The 22,882-nt window shown below is 40.2% G+C and overlaps 1 protein-coding gene across 4 annotated transcripts in view; it reads left to right on the top strand.

Annotated features, from left to right (window-relative positions):
* The window catches only part of LOC126187864 (protein 60A), a 437,325-nt gene extending 415,905 nt beyond the window's left edge, over window positions 1-21,420 (top strand). For 2 of the 4 annotated variants that reach the window (XM_049929183.1, XM_049929184.1), the window contains exons 4-6: window positions 8,025-8,210; window positions 20,771-20,847; window positions 20,935-21,419. In XM_049929183.1, the coding sequence (XP_049785140.1) occupies window positions 8,025-8,210; window positions 20,771-20,847; window positions 20,935-21,192 (521 nt within the window). In that variant the 3' untranslated portion in view covers window positions 21,193-21,419. Of the gene's footprint in view, window positions 1-8,024; window positions 8,211-20,770; window positions 20,848-20,934 lie in introns of all 4 variants that reach the window. The other 2 variants (XM_049929185.1, XM_049929186.1) reach the window with 2 other exon arrangements.
* Window positions 21,421-22,882: the final 1,462 nt, after the last annotated feature.

Below are 22,882 nucleotides of genomic sequence, written 5' to 3'. Positions count from 1 at the left end.
AAACTCTGCAGAAGAGACGCTCAGTAGCTCGGTACGGGCTTTTGTTAAAGTTTCGAGAACATACCTTCACCGAAGAGTCAAGCAGTATATTGCTCCCTCCTACGTATATCTCGCGAAGAGACCATGAGGATAAATCATGGAGATTAGAGCCCACACAGAAGCATACCGACAATCCTTTCCAAGAACAATACGAGACTGGAATAGAAGGGAGAACCTATTGAGGTACTCAAGGTACCCTCCGCCACACACCGTCAGGTGGCTTGCGGAGTATGGATGTAGATGTAGAGATGTAGATTCCACCTCAGTTTCACTATGTCGGTGATTGCTGTGCAAACAAGTTCTCCACGTACGCGTACACCACCATTACTCTACCACGCAAACATAGGGGTTACACTCGTCTGGTGTGAGACGTTCCCTGGGGGGTCCACCGGGGGCCGAACCGCACAATAACCCTGGGTTCGGTGTGGAGCGGCGGAGGGGGAAGTGGACTGCGGTAGTCGTCGTGGGGTTGTGGACCACTGCAGCTGCGGCGGGGATGGAGCCTCTGCGTCGTTTCTAGGTCCCCGGTTAACATAACATACGTACCATACCATACATACAGAAATGGAAGAGATGGTGAACAAAGTTCTCAAAAGTGTCATTGACTGGTTTTCTGCAATGGAAAAATACATTTTGGAACTCCTAAAACCACATTTGCACTTATAATCTTAGCAAATTTTGGGGAGAGAAATCACTAAGTTGGCATATTTTGCTTATTTGCATTCAGTAATGTCATATGGAATAAAGTTCTGGGGTAACTCATCTTTAAGAAAGGTCTTCATTGCCCAAAAACGTGCTGTAAGAATAATATGTGGTGCTCCGCCGCGATCGTCTTGTAAACATCTGTTTAAGAAGTCGGGCATTCTGACTACTGCTTCACAGGATATTTATTCACTCATGAAGTTTGTTGTAAATTATCCACTGCATTTCAAAAGGAACAATGAGGTACATAATTACAATACTAGAAGAAAAAAAATGACATTCATTACTCAACATTAAGGTTGTCTTTAGCACAGAAAGGGGTGCACAAGGCTGCAAAAAATTTTTTTGACCACTTACCCAGTGATATAAAACGTCTAACAGGCAGCTAGGTAACATTTGAAAATAAACTGAAAAAGTTTCTCCTTGACAACTCCTTCTATTCCGTAGAAGAAATTCTATGTTTGTAATGTGTAAAATGTGGTGGGTAAGAATTGCTAACTCTATCTGTACATCTTGATCTTGTTTTCATTTTGGGGGGGTGGGGCGGGAATGGTGATGTTTAGAGCCCAAACAGATGTACAAATTAATTTGCAATATGAATGTAAAATGACTAGTTCCACATCATGACAATTTATCATGCAAAATGATCCATGGAACATGAAAGTAACTACCTAACCCACATTACTTCTGCGCCAAAATTTACCCCATACTGGCTGACCGGTACAAGACTAGCACGCCTGTGAAATGTCAGTACTGGAAGACAAACAATGAAATATTCTCCTTTTGCTCATATACTGTAATCCCACAATGGCGGTGCTACTCACACACTGTCGCTGAGGTAAGCAGCCGAATTCACCAGTGTCAATTAAAATTAAGCATAAATTAAAACAGTGCTACCTCTGTAACTACTGTTGTTTCTTATTGAGCAAGAAAACTACATTGTTTGGAAGCTCTTAACGTTAGTTGACGTTTTTGGATTTGGCTGTTAGTTACTGGCAGCAAATGGTTTTGAAATACGGCTGAGAACCGCGGGCCGCACGAATGCTTGATTAGGTCCGTATGGGGCCCAGGGCCGCAATTTGACAAACACTGTTTGAAATGAACTGCGATTTGAACAACTGCTGGTTCCTGATCATGTATTGGGAAATCCAGTGTTCGGCAAGACACGTCATTTGATACTGAAGTATTTCACCTTTTGGATCTTGTGCTTTCTTTCCTCTGCTTATTACTAATACAGCTGTGTCATTACCTTTGTTAACATATTTACACACATATTTCATTGATTTCATGGAATTGGAGTACGTTCATGTGTGCATAAAACATTTTTGAGACAAGCAGATTACATGGCACCATCCATTGATTATCTCGCATTCTTGTTTGGACAGTGAAACTACCATTTTCTGGATATCGTTTTCTGCATTTATCTTCTGTTTATGTGTTTTGTAAATGTGGTCCTTATAATTTTCTCTCTGTCTACAGTGGTCTTTATCCATACATGAGGAATTCATATTTAATCATCCACATGGACCAGGAACAATGTTCTTTGCTATTATGTTGTATAATTCTGCATCCTCTTCTGGATTAGGAAATTTATCTGTAATTACTTGATCAATTAATTTGGACATTTATTTTCATGTAACCAAATCAAATTGTGTGAATGTGACAATCCTCATTTCTGCCATTCAATTGTATGCATACAGTACTTAAAGACTCAAAAAATATATTTTTGATGAAATTCATGAATCTCTTTTGTTTCTGTCAAAACGCTAGCTGTTATATCACGGCCTTCGATGGGAGCTTGTCCGTAAATTATATATTAACCTTCGGCATTAACAAAGTTTACGTGAATGTTAAGAGTAAATAGGATTATACTAGATTAGATTCAGTTTTCGTCCCATAGACCCAAAAATGAGATGATTCTCGTGAATCTTTTGAATATAGTCTTTTGAATATAATACTCACTACCCTGATCATTTGTCAGGAGATTGTCGAAATAGGAGAATGCTTACAGTAAACAGGAACTGCTAATATTTACAGAATTAATACGCTGTCAGAGTGAAACATAGTTATGCACTTTTAATAAATTTATCATACACAAAGTACCTAATGTTGACTGCTGTGATCAAGTGCTTTTAAATTGAAATCTAACAGACATTTTTGCTTAAGCTGGTCTAACAGCTCCTATTAAGATCTGGGCAGCCATATTTTCTTGTGTAGGTCATAGCATTTTGTGTGTACTCATGCATGTGTTGAGTTTCTAAGTAAGCTAATGGTAAATTGCCAGTCTTCCAATATCATCATCTTTGCCATCATTTCTTACCATTTCTCAAATGAATATGCCCTTTTGAACAGTTTATTTTTGTTCTGTCACATACAGGGTGTGGCACTTAAATCCAGATAAATGAAACTGTTTTTTTCTTTTTTTTAAGCAAATTTATTAAAACAAAATACAAATGAAAATGAAAATCCTTTTACACATAAGTAGTAGTATCTTTCAAGAGTAACATTAATTGACATAGCCCTACCTTAAACCACAATGACTGCCTCCAATCACATCCATCTCACTCTCTTTAAAACAGCGCTGCCCATATTCGCAAATGCAGTTTCGATAGCAGTGCGTAGAGATACAACACTAGGGTCCCTCATCTTCGACTATGCTCCAAACATGGTAGACGAGGGAGTTCAAATCCAGGCTATTTTATGCGCAGCACTGCTTTGATCAGAACATGTCAACGTTATCGAGAGCCAGTTTTGGACTACATGACTCGTATGAGCCAAAGCACCGTTCTGCTGAAAGACATATTGTCTCTCAGAGGCCACAGTTATCATCCACAGTTTCACAGAACTGGCAGATAAACTTCTTTTGTGACAGTTTGTCCCTTTTCAAGGAAATGTGACGGAATGATATCACTCACACTGGACACAACACCAAGGACATGAACCCCAGACTTCTCCAAAGCATTATACTTGGCCGCAATATCATCAACAGTTTATCGCGGGTACCCGAAGAATCGAACTATTTCAGTGGTCGAACGCCCAGCGCAGACTTTTGATAATCGCAGCTCTTCGGTTGTATTCCACACTTGTCCATAACATCTTGGCCATTTTGAGTTTCTAACTGTTTACTAGATGGCTATGGCTATCAAGAACGTTAGTCATGACTTCCAGCAGAAATATGATATGACGTGAAATTAAAGTTGAAATTTGTCCGGATTTAAGTGCTGCACTCTGTAAATACCATTCGTTCTGCCTCTACTTTTGCGTAGTATAGGGTTTGCTGAAGTATAGGGGTTGGACAAAAACAAAAAACACGATGCATTATCATGACTAATGCATTGTAGGAAACCCGTTGATATTCAAAACAGCTTCCAGTTGTCTTAGAATGGATACATACAGTCCTGTATCCATGGGCGACCACAGAAACTTTTCCAAGAGGCGGCGACATTTTGAAATTGCCGTTTATACAATTGATTCGGCGAGTTTGCAAATATGTTGTGCCCAGGAACTAAATTTAACATGAAGTACACGAAATTTATTGGGCCTCAGATGATTGATAGTGAAAATCTTTCGTGCCACAGGAACTGAATTTGACAAGAAGTGCACAAAATTTATTGTACCTCAAACGATTGATAGTTATCCAGTTAGCATTTTTACTTTGTTATCTAACGATAAGCATATTCTTTTGTGCATACGAATTACATTTATTTGTGTTAAGAGTTCAGTGATCCAAAATTTCATGTTCATATGATTAAATCCAATGAGTTATGAAATAAAGCTAAAAATATTTACAAAAAAATTATTTTTAGCTCCATAATACGATATGTAACGAAAATTAAAAAACCGAAACAAAAAGTCCAGAACTAAAATGACACGATCCTTGGCTCTCCAGTTTGTCACATTATTGTGCAGTTGTACCACCTTGGCTGCTGAATTCATAGATCTATGACTGCACGTGGCACTGTGTTCTACTACATAGAGTTGACAAGATTCCAATTCCTGGAGAGGGCAACTTTTTCACTTTGAAATGTCACTCTTTTTTCCTCTTCTAGTACATAAAAGTGAGATTTTTTTTTTTTTTGACTGGAGCATTTTGACTACTATATTAAATACAGATGGCAGTTTCTTCATGGGTGTCTACTGCAGTAGCTCTCCTGTACATGGAATTTGCAAGCCATTACGGGTCTTCTTTGCCCACCGACAAATCGTAAAGTACTATTGAGATTAAATTGTGCTGCAAGAGGAGGGGGTGTTTGTTAGGAAGTTGGGGATGGATGAATTAATGTATACTGGTGCCAAGCTTGTGTTGTAATGAGATCCATACTTCAGAGTTTTGGATCGGTCGCTTTTCAGTTTGAAGAGGCCTGCGTGAGGAAGAGACAGAGAAAACATTGGCAGCACTATTTCAGGACTGTTCGTTAAAAGTTTGCTTCCATCTTGACTACGGAGTAGTGTCAAAACTGCCACAGCGCCAAAGAATTGACATAATTTCTTGTGAATGGTGTGAATGGAGAGGGGGGAGGACGGGTGGGGGGTCAAGACAGGTAGCTGTTGTTAAAGCAACAGCATGTCCCATGGCACCAGGCAGTGTTAATCTGCAGTTCAGTAGTGTTGCTGGTATTAATTTCTAGAAATTTAAGGGAACTATATAATGAATAAAGAGTCTGTACTCAAATCCAAAGAGATTCAAAGGGACAAGTGCCCCTCTTGCACTTGCAACCCACCTGTATGATTTTCAAGGGAATCTTGCTGCAAAATGCAAGGGTCCTGACTTTGTCTCGGTGCGGCACATGGTTTTAATCTGACAGGAAGTTTCACATCAGGGCACATTCCACTGCAAAGTGAAAATTTCATTCTGGAAACATCCCCCAGGCTATGGCTATATCCTTTCTTCCAAGAGTGCTAGCCCTGCAAGTTTTGCAGGGGAACTTCTGTGAAGTGTGGAAGATAGGCAATGAGGTACTGGGAGAAGTGAAGTTGGGAGTACAGGTCATGAGTCATGCATGGGTAGCTCAGTTGGTAGAGAGGTCCTGAGTTATGGAAGCATCCACGATATGAGCACCGACAATTGGTCCACATTCGAATTCACTTAGCTTCAACATAATGCACTCACAACTACACATAAGTCTGTTCTGACCATGACTGACACTATTGAGGACATTGCACAGGTGCCTTTCTTGGTTCACTAGAACAATGCAACATACAGCATGACTAGTATCTGCATTTATGTTCAAGCATGCATTTCTAGATGTGTTTCCATATTTTTGTCCAACCCTCGTATTTGACAGGATTTGGTAACCCACATTGTCTCTGATCATTATGCTGTATTCATAAAATTGTTTGAATTTATTTTACTCTCTGTCTCTCCACCTGCATTTGGCACCAGTTTTTCAAATTATAATGCTGACTGTCTTCTCCTCTTATAAAAATTAAAGAATATTGAAATGAATTGTAAGAATGGTGCATTTCTGTGATACATTGTAATCCTCTTCTTCATTAAATAATCATATCAAGACTAGTGCACGCACTGTCCACAATTGCAATACTAATTTCATTGACTTGAGGTGCACTGTATTGACATTTGTGTATTTCAACTCGTCTTTTCTCAGCTCGAATCACAACTATATACTCATTGGATTCCATCTGATCCAGTATTGTTTTGAATAGAATATGTGAACCAATTGATTATATTTATGTAAAAACCTCTGCAATTTTTCATTGATTTCTCATTTCAACCCATTATATTTGTATGATATCAATTCTGTTTGTCCATTGCCAAAAATTTATAAGATTAGTTTTCAGTGGTAACAGTGATCCATTTGATAGAAAATTTGCCCTTTAATCAAAATCGCAGAACTGAGTTGGTGTTCTTCACTGCTCATGATGTCATTTGAAAGCATGCATTGTATGCTTTCATATTTTGTTGAGATGTTTTAATTCCAGAGTTTCCCAAGTCACATAATGAAGTAATTCTGATGGAGGCATTTCCAGTGGTGCTAAGTGAATTTTTCCACTCATGCAGCACAGTCTTGTTGTTTCCCTACTGAATTTCTGGACGCCACAAGACTCACACATTTGATCTGTTTTGCCAGTGACAAAATTTTTTTGTTTTTTGTACTCTGAAGTAGTATTGTAATGGACTGTTTCAGCTACCCAGCAGTTATATACCCTTTCGAGCTGAAATGTATGACCACCACAACAGGTTAATGGGACACTTAGGAATGTCCTGGAGCACATTAGAAAATTCTAGAATGCTCAGGAACATTCTCAAACCTTCCATAACATTTTAAAAATTGTAACATTTTCAAACATTCTGGAATATTCTACAACATTCTTGAAAATTCAAGAAGAAACATTCTTCTAACCAGTCTTCTCGCTATAGCACTCTATTCTGAAATGCTTCGCCTACATCCCATAAGAAGTCCATCGGTGTGCTGCACTCTTTTGACATCCTTGTCTTCTAATCCATTCCCTGCAGTTCCAGCTAAAACCTTTTTGATGGATGAGAGATGAAGGACTACTAAACCATGTAACTCCCATGGGTGTGTGGGCGTAGGTTGCATAGTTACAGTGGCATACATGGATGAACGATGCTTACACTTATTATGTATTGATAAATTTGGCATGCTTAGTGTCATTATAAAATGATCTGTATATACCTAAAAACCTAAGTAAATATGCCAGAATATATTAACATGTAAGATGCAGCTTTGATTTAATGTTTATTGTGCCTATTTCCTGTCTCGAGATGACTGGGTGTTGTTGTGTCATCATCATCGTCATCATTCATCCCCATTACGGTCAGAGGAAGGCAATGGCAAACCACCTCCACTAGGACCTTGCCTAGTAAGGCGGCGCGGGTCTCCCGCGTCGCTCCCCTACGCTCCGTAAAGAAGTATGGGACTCATCATCATCATCATCATTATTGTGCCTAAGACCTATTAGTTGCCTTTTGTAGCATCACCCAGAATTTAAGTTTTTTTGTGTGTATTAGCATGTACTTTAAACAATTAAAATACATCAAATTAACTAAAAATTCTCAATCTGAATGAATTACATCTTTAATGAATACTACCTAACTTGTCAACTACAAAGTGCTACAGTTTTTAACACAGAATTCATTTGAAAGTGTAACCTATTTTGTGACACTCTTAGTGGAACACCAGCAGCATTCAGCTGTACAGCTTATCAAGAATTTTTCTCTCTGTATAACGTCCTATAGAAAAGTTTACCCCACACAGATCTGGATTTTAATTAATTACATTTACTTTCTATCCATTTTTCAGGTCATGAGGTTCATCTGGAAGACATTGGAATAATAAGCTCTGACAGTGAAGAAGACAAGTTACCATTCATGGTAGCCTTCCTGAAAGCATCGGGCAATCGAGATGTGCACACACGTTCTGCTCGACAGGCCCTGGGTCGAAAGCGGAAGTCGGAGAACAGCCATGTACAGAGCAATCCATTTACAGGTGCGGAAGTTACTATCTGACTGCCTCTGGCTTCTAAAAGTAGACTAATAATTATACAGTCTCTGACAAAAAAATTAAGCACCTAGAAAAAGAGAGTATGTAGTAAAATTAAACCTCATGAAGATGTTACATGGTTTTAGTTAACTGATTACAGAATTATGTTTGATGAACAGTGAAATTTGCAGTGCACACACACACACTGCTGTTCTCTCATCAGTAGAATATTGCACATAGACTTGGATATATTTACTGATTTGTTGTCATATAGCTATTATGTCCGTTACTGAGGTAAGTTTGTCTGCAACCGCTATTAAGAACAATATACACAAATATGAATTAATAGGAAGAGCCAACTCTTTAACTCATTATTTTTGACCATATTCAGGACTTTTCAAAACAGTGCATAACAATTCAGGACATGGGAGAATTACCATCAATATAGGATTAATAATAATTTATCTTCGCATAATCTACATCGGTGGTGAGAGGTTAACAGCAGTATTGCATATACAGTTTTAATGTAAATACAAACACAGATTTCATTCATTTTGCATTGGAGATAATGGTACAGACTCACTGGTACTTGTGTAATACTTTTTAGTGGTGGAGGTTTACTCAAGAAGCTTATTTTTGTTAAACATCAAACTGCAGATGCCCATAAAGTGGAGATTTACTGTTCCTAGTTCTTTTTCCACAAAGCTTTAATTTGTGAAAACACTCTTTCAATAGATGCATTAAAACCTGGAATAGCTAGTGAAAATTCAACAAAGCATTTAATATGTTTTGGATACATTCACTCATTGTGAAAATGAGTGAAATTTTTCTGTCATTATTCACTGACACTTAATATTTGGCAAACCAGTCTTACAGTTTACTTTCACAATATTTACTTACACAACAGTACTCATCAAACAGTTCTCCCTCATATACCATGAAGCTCGTGTTTCTAGGTTTTACAAAACTATACAGTTCTTGAATGCTACTCCAGGTGATGGTTTTATTTCAATGATCCACTCCATTGGCTGAAGAGGTTCCTAAAATAGTTCTCACCCTTCACAAATGTACCCAATGTAGGTAGCACGGAAAGCTGTTGTGATATTGTTAAATTGATCCGAATGTCACTAGCTACTCACTTTCCAACTTGTGTAACTGCGGTTTTACTACAGATGTCAAAAATCTTTCCTTTTCAGTGCACAAAGTGCTGACTTGAAAGGAACTGAAGGGTAAAGAAAGAGAGAAAATTTTCAAAGGAAGATCTTCAAGTTTATAGGACACTTATCAAGAGACAGGAAGTAGGACTGTGACATCTGGAAAACATCAGTGATTCTTTTAGACAATTGGCAGAAGAGAGAACTATGTAGTGCTCCTACAACATAAAAGTTTTTTATAGTGTGGTAAAACAGCCATAAGTATTTTATAAAATGCATTTTATCCATCAGCTGTTTGTTTGTCCCGTTAATCATCTACTAGTTTCAGTTATTAACCATCATCCAGGATGTAGAGTAAAATAGATATGTTAAAAGCATTCCACATACCAATGAAGCTGAACAACAACGAAATTATCCAGTAAAATTGCACAAACATCTGACATCATTTGTCTTAGAATACTACTGTCATTTCTCATATTGATTTGACATAAGATATGACTACCAGTATTCTAAGACAAATTATGTCAGATGTTTGTAAAATTTCCCTGGATAACTTTGATATTGTTTAGCATCAGAGGAATGTGGGATGCTTTTAACTAATCTGTTGTACCCTATGTCCTGGTTGATTGTTCATAATCAAAACTTGTAGATGACTAAAAGGCAAATAAACAGCTAATTGTTAAAATGCATTTTTAACTGATCTGTTGCACCCTACATCCTGGGTTAGTGTTCAAAACCAATACTGGTAGATGACTCCATAGTAGGTGTTTGTATTGTCAGTTGAAATTGCTACAACATGTGTCTTAAGCAGTAGCTTTTCCAAAAGCTGTAAGACATACGAAGTCAAATGCTCTACCCTTTTAACACCAATGTTCACCAACTCCAACACTTTAACTATGGCGCCTTTATCTGTACTGTGAAACCTAACCACTAAAGGAACCACTTTGATGTGGCAGGAAGAATCTGTCATTACTGAAATGAACTATGCTTTTTTCCATTCCTTCATTATTTGTTTCATAGCAAATCGTACCATCACATTCTTGGTAACTCATATTATTTACATCTGTGAGCATGAGAACTTGTTGAACTGTGATTTAATTACATCAGTGGTACAGTCTATGGACTTGAAATTCTGGTTGTGCATGACTGTGTGGTATGCAAATGTGGCTTCTTGTGCCAAAAGTTACTTATCCCTGTGTGAAACTACCTTCACCAATAAATACGTATCAGTTGCTGATCTTGAAGGATTAGCCAGAATCACAGCTATGTTTGTTACCAAATGCTAATTTTACACCACAAACTGTACACTCACCACTCTTACCATGTTCTTTAATGAACAGGAATCGTTGCAGGGTCTTATTGTTTAATTTGCACTTGCATTTTTCAGGAAATACTGTATTAAGAGAAAGTTTATCAAAGTCACTGTCACAAGCATTGGAAATGTTAAACTACAATGAAACACACCAGCCAGTGGCTGAAGGAGCCACAAGCTGCTGGTTGCAGGGCTTTGCCATTATGATATTTACCTGAAACTTATTCAAATAAGTCCTTGCAATCATCAAAACCCTCTAAGGAGAGGAAAGACAAGAAAACGTCCTCCAAGAAGAAAAACATTTCAGTGGCCCCCACACCACCAGATAGTGCCTCTTCCACTCCTGTGACCAAGGTGGAGATTCTGGCAGCCTGAGGCCCTGGTTCGCACCACATAATGGAGCCCTGAATGTATGTGTATTGATGCCATAACCCCTCAGCCAGTGGCAGCAGGTGACACTAGGGCATAACATGCCTCCTTGGTCACTTCATGGCCTGACAATACATCAACAACATTAATCTCCAGTGGAAGTGTAGTGGTTTTTTCCACCACCTGGCAGAGCTACAACATCTTTTAAAACTTCCTCTGCCTTTTGCATTGGTCTTCAGAAGACTTGGTTTCCACAACAAGGAGACAAGTCTTCATGGATACCAGGGATGTTTAAGAATCGTGCTACCTGTGACAGGATGTTGGGCAGAGTTTGCACTTATGTTTGGACACTCTATATAGTGAACTTGTGCCTCTTAATACACCTTTGGAGGTGGTAGCTATCTGGGTAAGGGCATTTCAGGATATTACCATCTGCAGCGTTTACCTCCCTCCCAATGGTGACATGTCTCAGATCATATTGTTTGCATTGGTTTCTCAGCTTACCCTCCCCCTCTCCTCCCACCTCCCCTAATCTTGGATGATTTCAACACCCATTACCCATTGTGGGATGGAATCACAGTAACGACCTTGAAAACTTTTTGGCATAAATTGAACTTTGCTTCTTGGATACTGGTACTCCCATGCACTTTAGTGTGGCGCATGGAACTTTCTCGGCCATTGATCTTTCCTTTTGCAGTCCTTGTCTTGTCCCATCCATCCACTGGAGAGTCCACGATGACCTGTGTGCTAGTGACCCCTTCCGACACCTGTCCCTCCCTCAGTATCACTCCCTTGGATGCCTGCCCAGATGGCTTCTCAACATTGCTGAATGAGGTGCTTTCTCCTCTGCTGTCACCTTTAGCTCCCCAGCACATGGAGATGTTGATGAGGTGGTCCAGAATACATCTACAGCAATTCTTTTGGCAGCTGATTTAGCAACCCCCTGTTCCTTGGGCTGCCCCTAAGGAAGACAGTACCTTGATGGTCATGAGAAATTGCAGAGGCCATTAGAGATGGCACCTCATTGCCTTTAAGCGGCTGCATGCCTAGGTCTGTCACCTAATAAAACAATGGAAGTGAGAATGCTGGGAACGGCAAGTTTCAACCATCGAACCACGTTCCTCTGCTTTGCAGGTTTGCGCCAAGATCAGATGTCTCTATGGGTACCAGACATCTGCAGTTGTACTGATAGTACCTGAAATGATGTGAGCCAGATGCTGTCACTGAACATTTTACTCTGCTTTACACTCGAGCCTCAGCATCTGAGAATTATCAACCTGCCTTTGGAGGCATATAATAATTCATTCAGTGAGTGGGAATTTGTCTGCGTCCTAGCCCACTGCCCTGATACAACCCATGGCTGGATGATATCCACAACCAAATGATCAAACATGTACTGGTGGACTGTCAGTGGCATATCTTTGCCATCTTTAACCGTATCTGGAATAATGGAGAGTTCCTGTAGCAATGGTGAAAAAGCATCATTGTTCCAATGCTGAAACTGGGTAAGCACCATCTAGAGATGGACAGTTACTGCCAATTAAGCCTCACCAATGTTCTCTGTAAGTCACTTGAACGTATGGTGAGCTTGCAGTTTTGTTGGCTCCTTGAGTCCTGGTGTCTTCTGGCTCCATTCTTGGGTGGTTTTCGCCAAGGCCATTACTCTATTGATAATCTGATTTACCTGGAGTTTGCCATCTGACCTGCAAGAGGCTTGTGACACAACATGGCGAAACCACATCCTTGCTACCTTACATGAGTGTGGTTTCTGGGGTCCGTTTCCAAATTTTATGCAGCACTTCTTCTTGCGTCACACTTGCTCGGTTAGAGTTGGTGCTTTCCACAATAGCCCCATAACCAAGAGAATGGAGTCCTGCAGGGCTCTGTACTGACTGTCCCTCTCTTTCTAGTAGCTATCAATGGCCTAGCAGCAGCTATGTGGTCCTCCTTGTATACTTACAACTTTTGCTTCTACTATTGCTCCTCTACTGTGGGTGTTGCTGAGTGCCAACTGCAAGGTGCCATACGAAAGATTCAGGCATGTGCACTTACCCATGGCTTTCAGTTTTCAGCCACCAAGACTTACATTGTGCACTTCTGTCGATGTCGTACCATACACCCACAACCAGAACATTACGTTGATGACGGGCTACTCAATTTGAGGAGACTTAACACTTTTTAGGAGTGGTCTTCGATTCTCATTTGATGTGAACTCCCCATCTTCACCAGCGTAAGTGAAAGCACTGGCTGCACCTTAATACACTTTGCTGCCTGAGTAACACCAGCTGGGGTGCAGATTGCACTACTCTTCTGCAGTTTTACAAAGCACTGATACCATCCCATCTTGATTATGTGAGTCTGGGATTTGGTTCAGCATTTCCCTCAGCACTGTGGATATTGGATCTGATACATCACTGTGGGATTCGACTTGCAACGGGAGCCTTTCAAACTAGGCCTGTGAACAGCGGACTCGTGGAGTCCGGAGTCCCTCCATTGTGGATCAGGCGCCAACAATGCCTTGTCAATTATGCTAGCTATGTTCACAGCTTCCTGAAGCAACTGAACTGCCATCTTCTCTTTTCAAACACGAAAATCCATCTTCCACAGTCTTCAATCTCCCTGACTCACTAACCCTGGTGTTAGGCGACTATGCCTAAGTGGCTGACTTAGTTTTACATTTTATTCATGAAGCGGGCTAACCCGATTGGCCCATTGAACGGTTGGCAGAACACGTTGTTGCCTCCTCTGCCCAGACTGAGCTGTGGCTGTCTGGATGTCCAGCCCAATCCTCACGCTTTCTGCTCTTCCTCTCCTCCTCTTGCATGATCTGTTAGACTTGTTCATCTTTTGTCTCTGTGTGTTTCTCTTGCCCTGTCCATGTTCCTAGTCTTTCTTAGGCAATTTCTGAGTAGAGTACATCTGGTAAGTGGTGGTAGTGGTGGTGGTGGGGGGAGGGGAGGGATGGGGTGTATGTCCCCTCATTGCACTCTGCTTTCTGGGGCTTCTGGCTGCTCCCTAGATGGGACAGCTTGCCTGACTTTCTTCCTGTGTCTCCCTTTCTTTTTCTTGTCCTTTATCTCAAATTCATTGACCTTTGGTAAACTTCGGGTTTTCTTCCCCTGAGTTATGTGAGGTAGGCTATCTCTGATCTACAGTCATATATACCTTTCTGTTTGAGGTAAAAGGGACTGATGATGTAGTAGTTTGGTCTGTTTAATCATCCAACCAACCAACCTAAAATTAACTGCAGTACACATGCAAGTTATCTGAATCTGTGGGCACTTCCATTTAGGGCTGCTTTCACTATTTAATGACATATTCTTGGTGATTAGCATGTGACCCATGTATGTATACTTTGATTACATTAAGTCAAAGAGGGGGGGCTCATAATCAATCAATTCACTGATAGAGCACATAGTGAACTACCTGATATGTGACTGAATCTTGTGATAGAGCATATATCCATTTTATAAGTTCATATGCTCTTTGAAGATTCTAAATAGCAATGGTGTTAAATGTTTTTCTTAATGGCTTCACAACATGTGTTGTTTGTAAATTTTACATTTTAACAATGTATGAAACTACAGATGTTCATCTTTATTCTGATCCCTGTTTGTTGTGCAGGTAACTTTTGAGAATGAGAGATGACCTACTGAAAATAGTTGTGCTCTAAATAAATGGTACTTTGTGACTACTTGAGATAATTTTGTAACAAGTTTCTAAACAACAATGGTCCACATAATTTATATTCACAGCACAGATAAACTCTACACGCAAAGAAAGTATCTTGCACAACAAAACATTTTTTGATATTATGTAACAAAATTCCATTTCATGTTTATTTGCCCCTGTGACAACCTATGTCAGGCTCCAGCTCTCAGCTGATACTGTATATGCCTACACAGTGGCCAGTTAAGTTTTTATCTCTTTCCTTGTACTATATTTATTAAATTTCGTGGATAAATTCATTCACTTCATACTGCAGTAGCTGCTCACTGAACAGGCAGCTATGTAGCATCCATTGGCGATATGTCAGGAGGGTAGCAAATTGCATATCTAGGATTGTGTCTGCTTTCATAGTTTACTTCAGTTTGTCTTGTTAGGATGGGTAGGATGTGTGCATGCTGTGTGCAGATGCAGGAGGAGCTAACCGCAGTTCGCAAACAGCTAAAAGCACTTTTAGCTATGGTCAGCCACCTTCAGGCTGCTGCCCCTGTGTTTCTATAGTCCTGGAGATCTGCTACCTAGGCACCTCCTAGTGCATCCAATGCAGTGGATCTGCCCTCACAATAGGGTGAGGGGCAGGCAGTAATATGTTCACATTGCTTGTGGCGCAGGGCCAATGTGGAGAGTGGCTGCCTGGCCTCACCCTGTGAGGAGACAGGTGGCCGCTCCTTCAGCAGGGTCCGAGCAGGCATACAGGGGGAAAGGTTTACTAATTATCAGGAGCTCCAGCGTTAGGTGTGTTATGGACACTCTTAGGCAGATAGCATTCAGGGCTGGAAAGAAAGCCAATGTGCACTCGGTTTATCTGCCGGAGGGCATCATCTGAGATGTGGAAGCGGCCTTGCCTGATGATATCAAACATGCTGGATACAGTTGTGTGCAAGTTGTGGCTCACGTCAGTATCAATGATGCATGTCACTCGGGTTCTGAGGCCATCCTCATTGGTACAGGTGGCTGGCAGAGATGGTGAAGACTGCCGGTATTGTGTGTGTATGGAAGCGGAGCTCACAATTTGTTCTCAGAACTGATCTGGGTCCTTAGATTTGGTGACTTGTGGTGGGTCTCAACCAAAGGCTTTGTTGACTCTGTGAAGTCTCGGTTGCAGATATCTAGACCTGCTTATATTACATGGGGATTTGTAAGACTCCCCTTGATAGGTCAGGGGTGCACTACACAAAGGAAGCAGCTACTTGGGTAGCAGAGTGCACATGAGAGTTTTTTAGGCCAGATGGTAGTCAGAGGTGTTCTGATGAACAACTGCCAGTTGATATGCAGTGAGGGAAGTCAGCCAGCATTAAGAATAAAGACACTTTGACTGTCAAAATTTTATCAGTAAACTGTCGAAGTATTCCTAATAAAGTATCTGAATTTACTGGCCTCCAGGAAAGATCACACACTCAGATTATTTTTGGGACCAAGACCTGCTGAAACCTGAGGTGGAAACTTCTGAAATATTTAGCGAGTCATGGAACATATATCAGAAAGACAGAGTAGAGGCCATAAGAGGGTGAGGGTTCATTGCAGTTGACAAAAGTATTGCTTCTATTGATGTCAAAGATGAGTGTGACAGTGAAGTTATGTGGTCATGTATAACAGCTGTAGATGAAATCAAGTTAATTGTTGGATATTTTTACCAGCCATCTGATTCTGCTGTAACAGTTGTAGAGTCAATCAAAGAAAGACTATGGTCAGTAGTGCATAAATATCCAGATCATGCAATTCTACTTTGAGGCAACTTTACCGTACTGGGTGTAGACTGGGATGATTGTGGATACATTTCGGGGGTACAGACAGACAGTCATGCAAAAAACAGGGTGTGCATAAAGTCTGGGGACACTTTCAATGATTTATTGCACAAGAACCAAACATTGTACAGATATCATACATATGTCATTTTGAAGAGAAAACTTGAAAGTTTTTTTCATGGATACCATGACAGCATAGTTTGGTAATCTGCTGATAGACAGCGGTAGTCGCAAACATGGGGAGTTCAGGTGCGCAGCGAGCTTTATGTGTGTTGGAGTTGGACAAAAACAAGTGTGCTACAGCTGTTCAACGGATATTTACAACCAAGTATGGTAAGAAGCCACCAACAAGGTAGGCCATTTACCACTGGTACAACAAATTCATTACATTGGGTTGCTTGTGCCCAGCAACACACAGGAAGCTCACTCCGTGCCTGAACTCTCCATGTTTGGGACTAGCACTGACTATCGGCAAATTACCAAACTATGCTGTGGCAGTGTACATGCAAAAAAACTTTCAGAGTTTCTCTTCAAAATGACATATGTGTGATATCTGTACAATGTTTGATTCTTGTGCAATAAATAATTGAAAGTGTTCCTGGACTTTATGTACACCCTGTACTTTTGAATATGTTTTCTGTAGATGGCCTTGAGTAGCTAGCTCGGCAACCCACACGCTACAAATTGGCTGGATCTCATCAACAATTTCATTATAGAAACAGGGATTAATGTTCATGATGTCAGTGCAGTTGTTAGCATCTCTCTTAGACAGTGAATTGACATCACTAAGTCCATTAAGATGGATGTAAAGGAATTGTAGACAAAGTTTAAGCAGATTGTAAACTGTGGTCTGGAGAGTTATGTGCCTAGTAAATGGATAAAGGATGAAAAAGATCCTTCGTGATTTAATAACAAAATTCGGAACATGCTAAGGAAACAGAGGCTGTTGCTCTCTGGTTCAAAAGAGAATGCGCAAATGACAACAAGCAAAGGTTAGTAGAGATTCTTGTATCTGTGAAAAGATCTATGCGCAAAGCATATGACAACCAGCACTATCGTACCTTAGTGGAAGATCTGGCAGAGAACCTGACAAAATTCTGGTCTTACGTAAAATCGCTAAGCGGGTTTAAGGCTTCCATGCAGTTCCTTGATGACCAGTTTGGTGTGGCAACTGAAGATAGCAAAATGAAAGCTGAAGTTTTAAATTTCATGTCCAGGAAATCATTCAGACAGCAGAATTGTGCAAACGTACTATCATTTGACCATCGGTCAGACTCCCTTATGGATGACATAGTAATAAGCTTCTCTGGTCTAGAGAAACAAGTGAAAGATGGGATCCCAGCTCAGTTTTACAAAGAGTACTTATCTAGTCTGCATTTATCATGAATCTCTTTCCCAGCACAAAGTCCCAAGTGACAGGAAGAAAGTGGAGGTGACTCCAGTATATAAGAAGGGTAAAAGAATGGACCCACAAAATTGCAGGCCAATATCCCTAACTTTGATTTGCTGCAGAATCCTTGAACATATTCTCAGTTCAGATGTAGTAAATTTTGTTGAGACTTACATCCATGAATCAGCGTGGTTGTAGGAAGCATTGCTCGTGCAAAATTCAGCTAGCCCTTTTCTCACATGATATAGTGTAAACTATGGATGAAAGGCAACAGGTTGATTCCATATTTCTAGATTTCTGGAAAGCATTTGATACGGTGTCCCATTACAGGCTGCTTAAGAAGATACGAGCATATGGAATAAATTCACAACTATGTGAGTGGCTCGAAGACTTCTTAAGTAATAAACCCTGTATTATGTCCTTGATGACGAGTGTTCATCAGAGACCTGGGTATCATGAGGAGTGCCCAGGGAGGTGTGATAGGACCACTGTTGCTCTTCATATACACGAATGATTTGTCAGACAGGGTGGGCGGCAATCTTTGGTTGTTTCCTGATGATGCTGTGGTGTACAGTAATATGCCGAAGTTGGGTGACTGTAGGAAGAAACAAGATGGCTTAGACAAAATTTCTAGTTGGAGTGATGATGGCAGTTAGCTCTAGTTGTGGAAAAATGTAAGTTAATGCAGACAATTGGGAAGAACTAACCTATAATGTTCAGATACAGTATTACTAGCGTCCTGCTTGACACAGTCAAGTTGCTTAAATTTTTGGGTGTAACACTGTGAAGCAGTATAAAATGGAACAAGCATATGAGGACTGTAATAGGGAAGGTGAATGGTCAACTTTGGTTTACTGGGAGAATTTTAGGAAAGAGTGGTATGCGTGTAAAGGAGACAACATATAGGACTCTGGTGCGACCTATTCTTGAACACTGCTCAGGAGTATGATTGAAGGAAGACTCTGAAGCACTTCACAGATGGGCTGCTGGATTTATTACCAGTAGGATCAAACAACACGTAAGTGTTACGGAGATGCTTCAGGAAGTCAAATAGGAATCCCTGGAAGGAAGGCAACATTCTTTTTGAGGAACACTAATGAGAACATTTAGAGAACTGGAATTTGGAACTGACTGCCAAACAATTCTACTGCCGCCAACATACATTGCATGTAAGGATGATGAAGATAAGATTCGAGAAATTAGGGCTCATATGGAGACACGTAGATAGTCATTTTTCCCTCACTCTGTTTGTGAGTGCAACAGGAAAGGAAATGACTAGTAGGGGTACAGGGTACCCTCTGCCATGTACTGTACATTGGCTTGCAGAGTATGTATGTAGATGTAGTTTTATTGTCCTAATAGGAGATAGTTTCTTGCATGCTGATCCTGGTCACTTCTGTTTCAAATCACTGAGCACCTGACTCAGTAACATTACATGTTAAGAGCCAGTAACTATAACACTTTTTTTCTGAAAGTCATGATGACACCCTGTGAGTCCCAAAGAAACAGGTGCCATCTCTTCTACCATCAACAAAACAGTTCTGGTTTTTCAGTGCTGTCTCTCCTTTGCCAGTCTTAGTGCAGAGGTACTGGGCTCTTATTGTAGACAATGGAGGTTCATTTCCCCATCTGGCCTATGGATTTAGGTTGCTTGGATTCTCTAAAGCGCTAAAAGCTAATGCCAGGATGGTCCTGCATTATGTCAATGGGGTGTTAAGCCCTAATCTTTCCTTCTTCCTCTTTTGCCAACCTGTAGGTTGTTTGGCTACAGATGATTAGTGACAGTTAATACAGACTTTGCTCAGCTGCTTTGCATGTCTTCCATGACAAGTCTCATAACATGATTTTATTTACATTCCTGAGACAATGTCTCTGTATTGCTGAATTTCTAGCTGACTAATTTTAATCATTACGAATCAGATACTTCTGCATTGTAACAGTGATGTTCACACTGTTGAGAGTTATCTGTCACCAAATGAAGTATAACATTTTGTCTCCACTCTGTTATAAGAGCACAAACCTTTACTGTCCATGAGTAGTACTTTTACCAAGTAAGCCATCTGCTGTGGTATAACTGTGATTTTTTTTTTTAGTACCTGTGCTTCACTCTTTTAGTTTAGCTCACCTTCATACTTTGCTGGCCTAGCACACCTACTATAAAAACATGCCAAACAGTAACTAAATCACTGCCTGTGAGTCGAGGTATTACAAATTATGCCATTCGCTAAGCAGAGTGTGTGCCATACATTAAGCTGCCGTGACAGGTTAAAACTGTGTGGTAAATCAGTATTTAAATTCAGACTGGAAGATGATGCTGTCAGAAAGTAGGCATACTCTCACTGTTTTTCCCTCTCTAACATCTTACAGCAATACATGCCAGGTCAACACTTCATTGAGGAAGAAAGTGTTCGTTGCTCAGAATGGTGTAATAAGGCTAACAACAGCTGCACAGTACATTCACTGTCCTATGTAGTTTGTTGTTAATAATTGACTGCAGTGTGAAAACATTCATACAGACAATACCAGATGGAGGAATGGCTTACGCTAACCTTCACTAAACCTTAATGTGGCAACGAAAGGATTGAGGTATTCAGCCACAAAAATCATTGACTACTTTCTCAGGAAGGATCTTAATCTAAAAGACAATCCTGTAAATGGTCAGCACGTTGCCATATTTTTCTCTGTGAAAGTGTATCTCGTTGTAAACTAACTGACACATTCCACATTATAATGATAAATTCATGTTATTGTCCATAAAACATACAAATAAGTGACTAAGTAAATAATTGCAATGAAATGAAATATATTTTCATGAATTTAATTCGTTAAGTGCTATATAGATTTTTAATTTTAAAGCCTTTTATTTTTAGATACAATTCCTCACTGGACATCAAGGAACTGCCAGATGCGAACGCTTTATGTGAACTTTCAGGATCTTGACTGGAAGGTACATAAGACATTTACAGGTTGAAGTACTGAATTGCCAACATATGATGATGATGATGTGAACTTACACCAATCAAACTTGTTGCAGGATTGGATAATTGCCCCAAATGGTTACCATGCCTGGTATTGCAGTGGTGAATGTAACTTTCCTCTGAATGCACACATGAATGCCACAAACCATGCAATTGTGCAGACCTTGGTTCACCTGATGTACCCAACACATGTTCCAAAGCCGTGCTGTGCCCCTGCGAAGCTCGGTCCAGTGCACTTGCTGTATTATCTTGACAAATTAGTCACACTCAAAAAATTCAAGAACATGGTTGTGAAGAGCTGTGGCTGTCACTAACTGTGTGTGTACTCTATTCATGATCACTGTGTTGCACTTTCTTTCATTGTAAATATACCATCGTTCATGAATGTGTACTTGTGAACTTCATGGTGAAATATATTGTGCAGTGTTTTTTAAGCTAGTTTTGATAAGTAATTATATAAGCAATATTTTTTTAACTTCACAGACAATAAGAAGTGATAATTAGCAATTTTTATCAGCCATAACTCTATGTAAATATCTGGAACATATTTAGAAAATATACATTACTGTTTTAGGAACTTTTACCATGGTTTATCTTTTTTTTTACACACTGATGAGACAAAACATTATGACCACCTGCTTAATAGCATGTTAGTCCACCTTTGGAATGAAATACAGCACTGATCCTGTGTGGCAAAGATTTAACAAATCCTTGATGGATTTCCAGAGGTAGGTGGCACCAGACATCTATGCACAGATCATGCAGTTCCCATAAATTACAGACGGTGGTTTGCGGGTAAGGAACTGGTGCCCAATAGCATCCCACAAGTTCCACTGGGTTCAGGTCAGGAAATTCTGTAGCCAATACACCAATGTGAGTTCACTGTCATGCTTCTCAAACCACTGTAGCACAATTACAGCCTTGCGATGGGCTGTTATCGTGCTGGAAGATGTCATCAGTGTTGAAGAAGACATGAAGCATGAAGGTTCTCAACAATAATGTTCATGTATTCTGCAGCTTTCATGGTGCATTTGAATACCATCACAGGTTCAATGGAAGCCCAGTTGAACATCCCCAATAGCGTAATACTGCCTCCACTGGTCTGCATCAGTGATGCTGGGCATGTTTCGAGCAGCCTTTCATCTGTATTACCATGTATTGAGTTATAACCACCTACCTGGTGAACAAATTTCATTGATCCATGGTCCAGTCTCAGTTATCCCATGCTAACTACAGTCTTAATTGACAATATTGGTTTAACAATACAGGAATGCACATTTGTCTGTTGTGGATCCCTAATTCAACAATGTGCACTTTATGGTGTGCTCTGAAACCCTTGTGCCTGCACCAGTAATGTACTCTCTCATCAGATTTGCCACAGATCACTGCGTATTCTGCTTTACAGAGCAGGCAAGCCTTCGGCCTCCATGTTCCACGATGAGGCATTAAATATCTCGTTACCTACTCGCGGCTTCCCCATCCTTCAACCACTTTGCATAGATGCTCATGACAGTAGCAAGCAAAGACAGTTTGCTGCGGAATCCTTGGACGTATTCTTAGTTCAAATATAACAAATTTTCTTGAGACTGAGAAGCTCACATCTACAAATTAGCACAGTTTTAGAAAGTGTATCTCATGCGAAACTTAGCTTGCCCTTCCTGCAGCTGATATACTGTGAACTGTGTGTGAAGGGTAACAGGCAGATTACATATTTATAGGTTTCCAGAAAACATTTGACACCATGCCCCACTGTAGACTGTTGACAAAGGTACGAGCATATGGAATAAGTTCATTGATATATAAGTGGCTTGAAGACTTCTTTAACAGAACCCACTATGTTGTCCTCAAAGGCGAGTGTTCATCAGAGACAAGGTTGGTTGGTTGATTTGGGGGAGGGGACCAAACAGCGAGGTCATCTGTCCCATCCTATTATGGAAGGAAGTCGGCTGTGCCCTTTCAAGTGAACCATCCCAGCATTTGCCTTAAGTGATTTAGGGAAATCAT

This window comes from Schistocerca cancellata, chromosome 5 (assembly GCF_023864275.1).
Source record: "Schistocerca cancellata isolate TAMUIC-IGC-003103 chromosome 5, iqSchCanc2.1, whole genome shotgun sequence".
NCBI lineage: Eukaryota > Metazoa > Arthropoda > Insecta > Orthoptera > Acrididae > Schistocerca > Schistocerca cancellata.
Note: the sequence above shows the minus strand (reverse complement) of the source record. Positions and strands in the feature narration are given on the sequence as shown.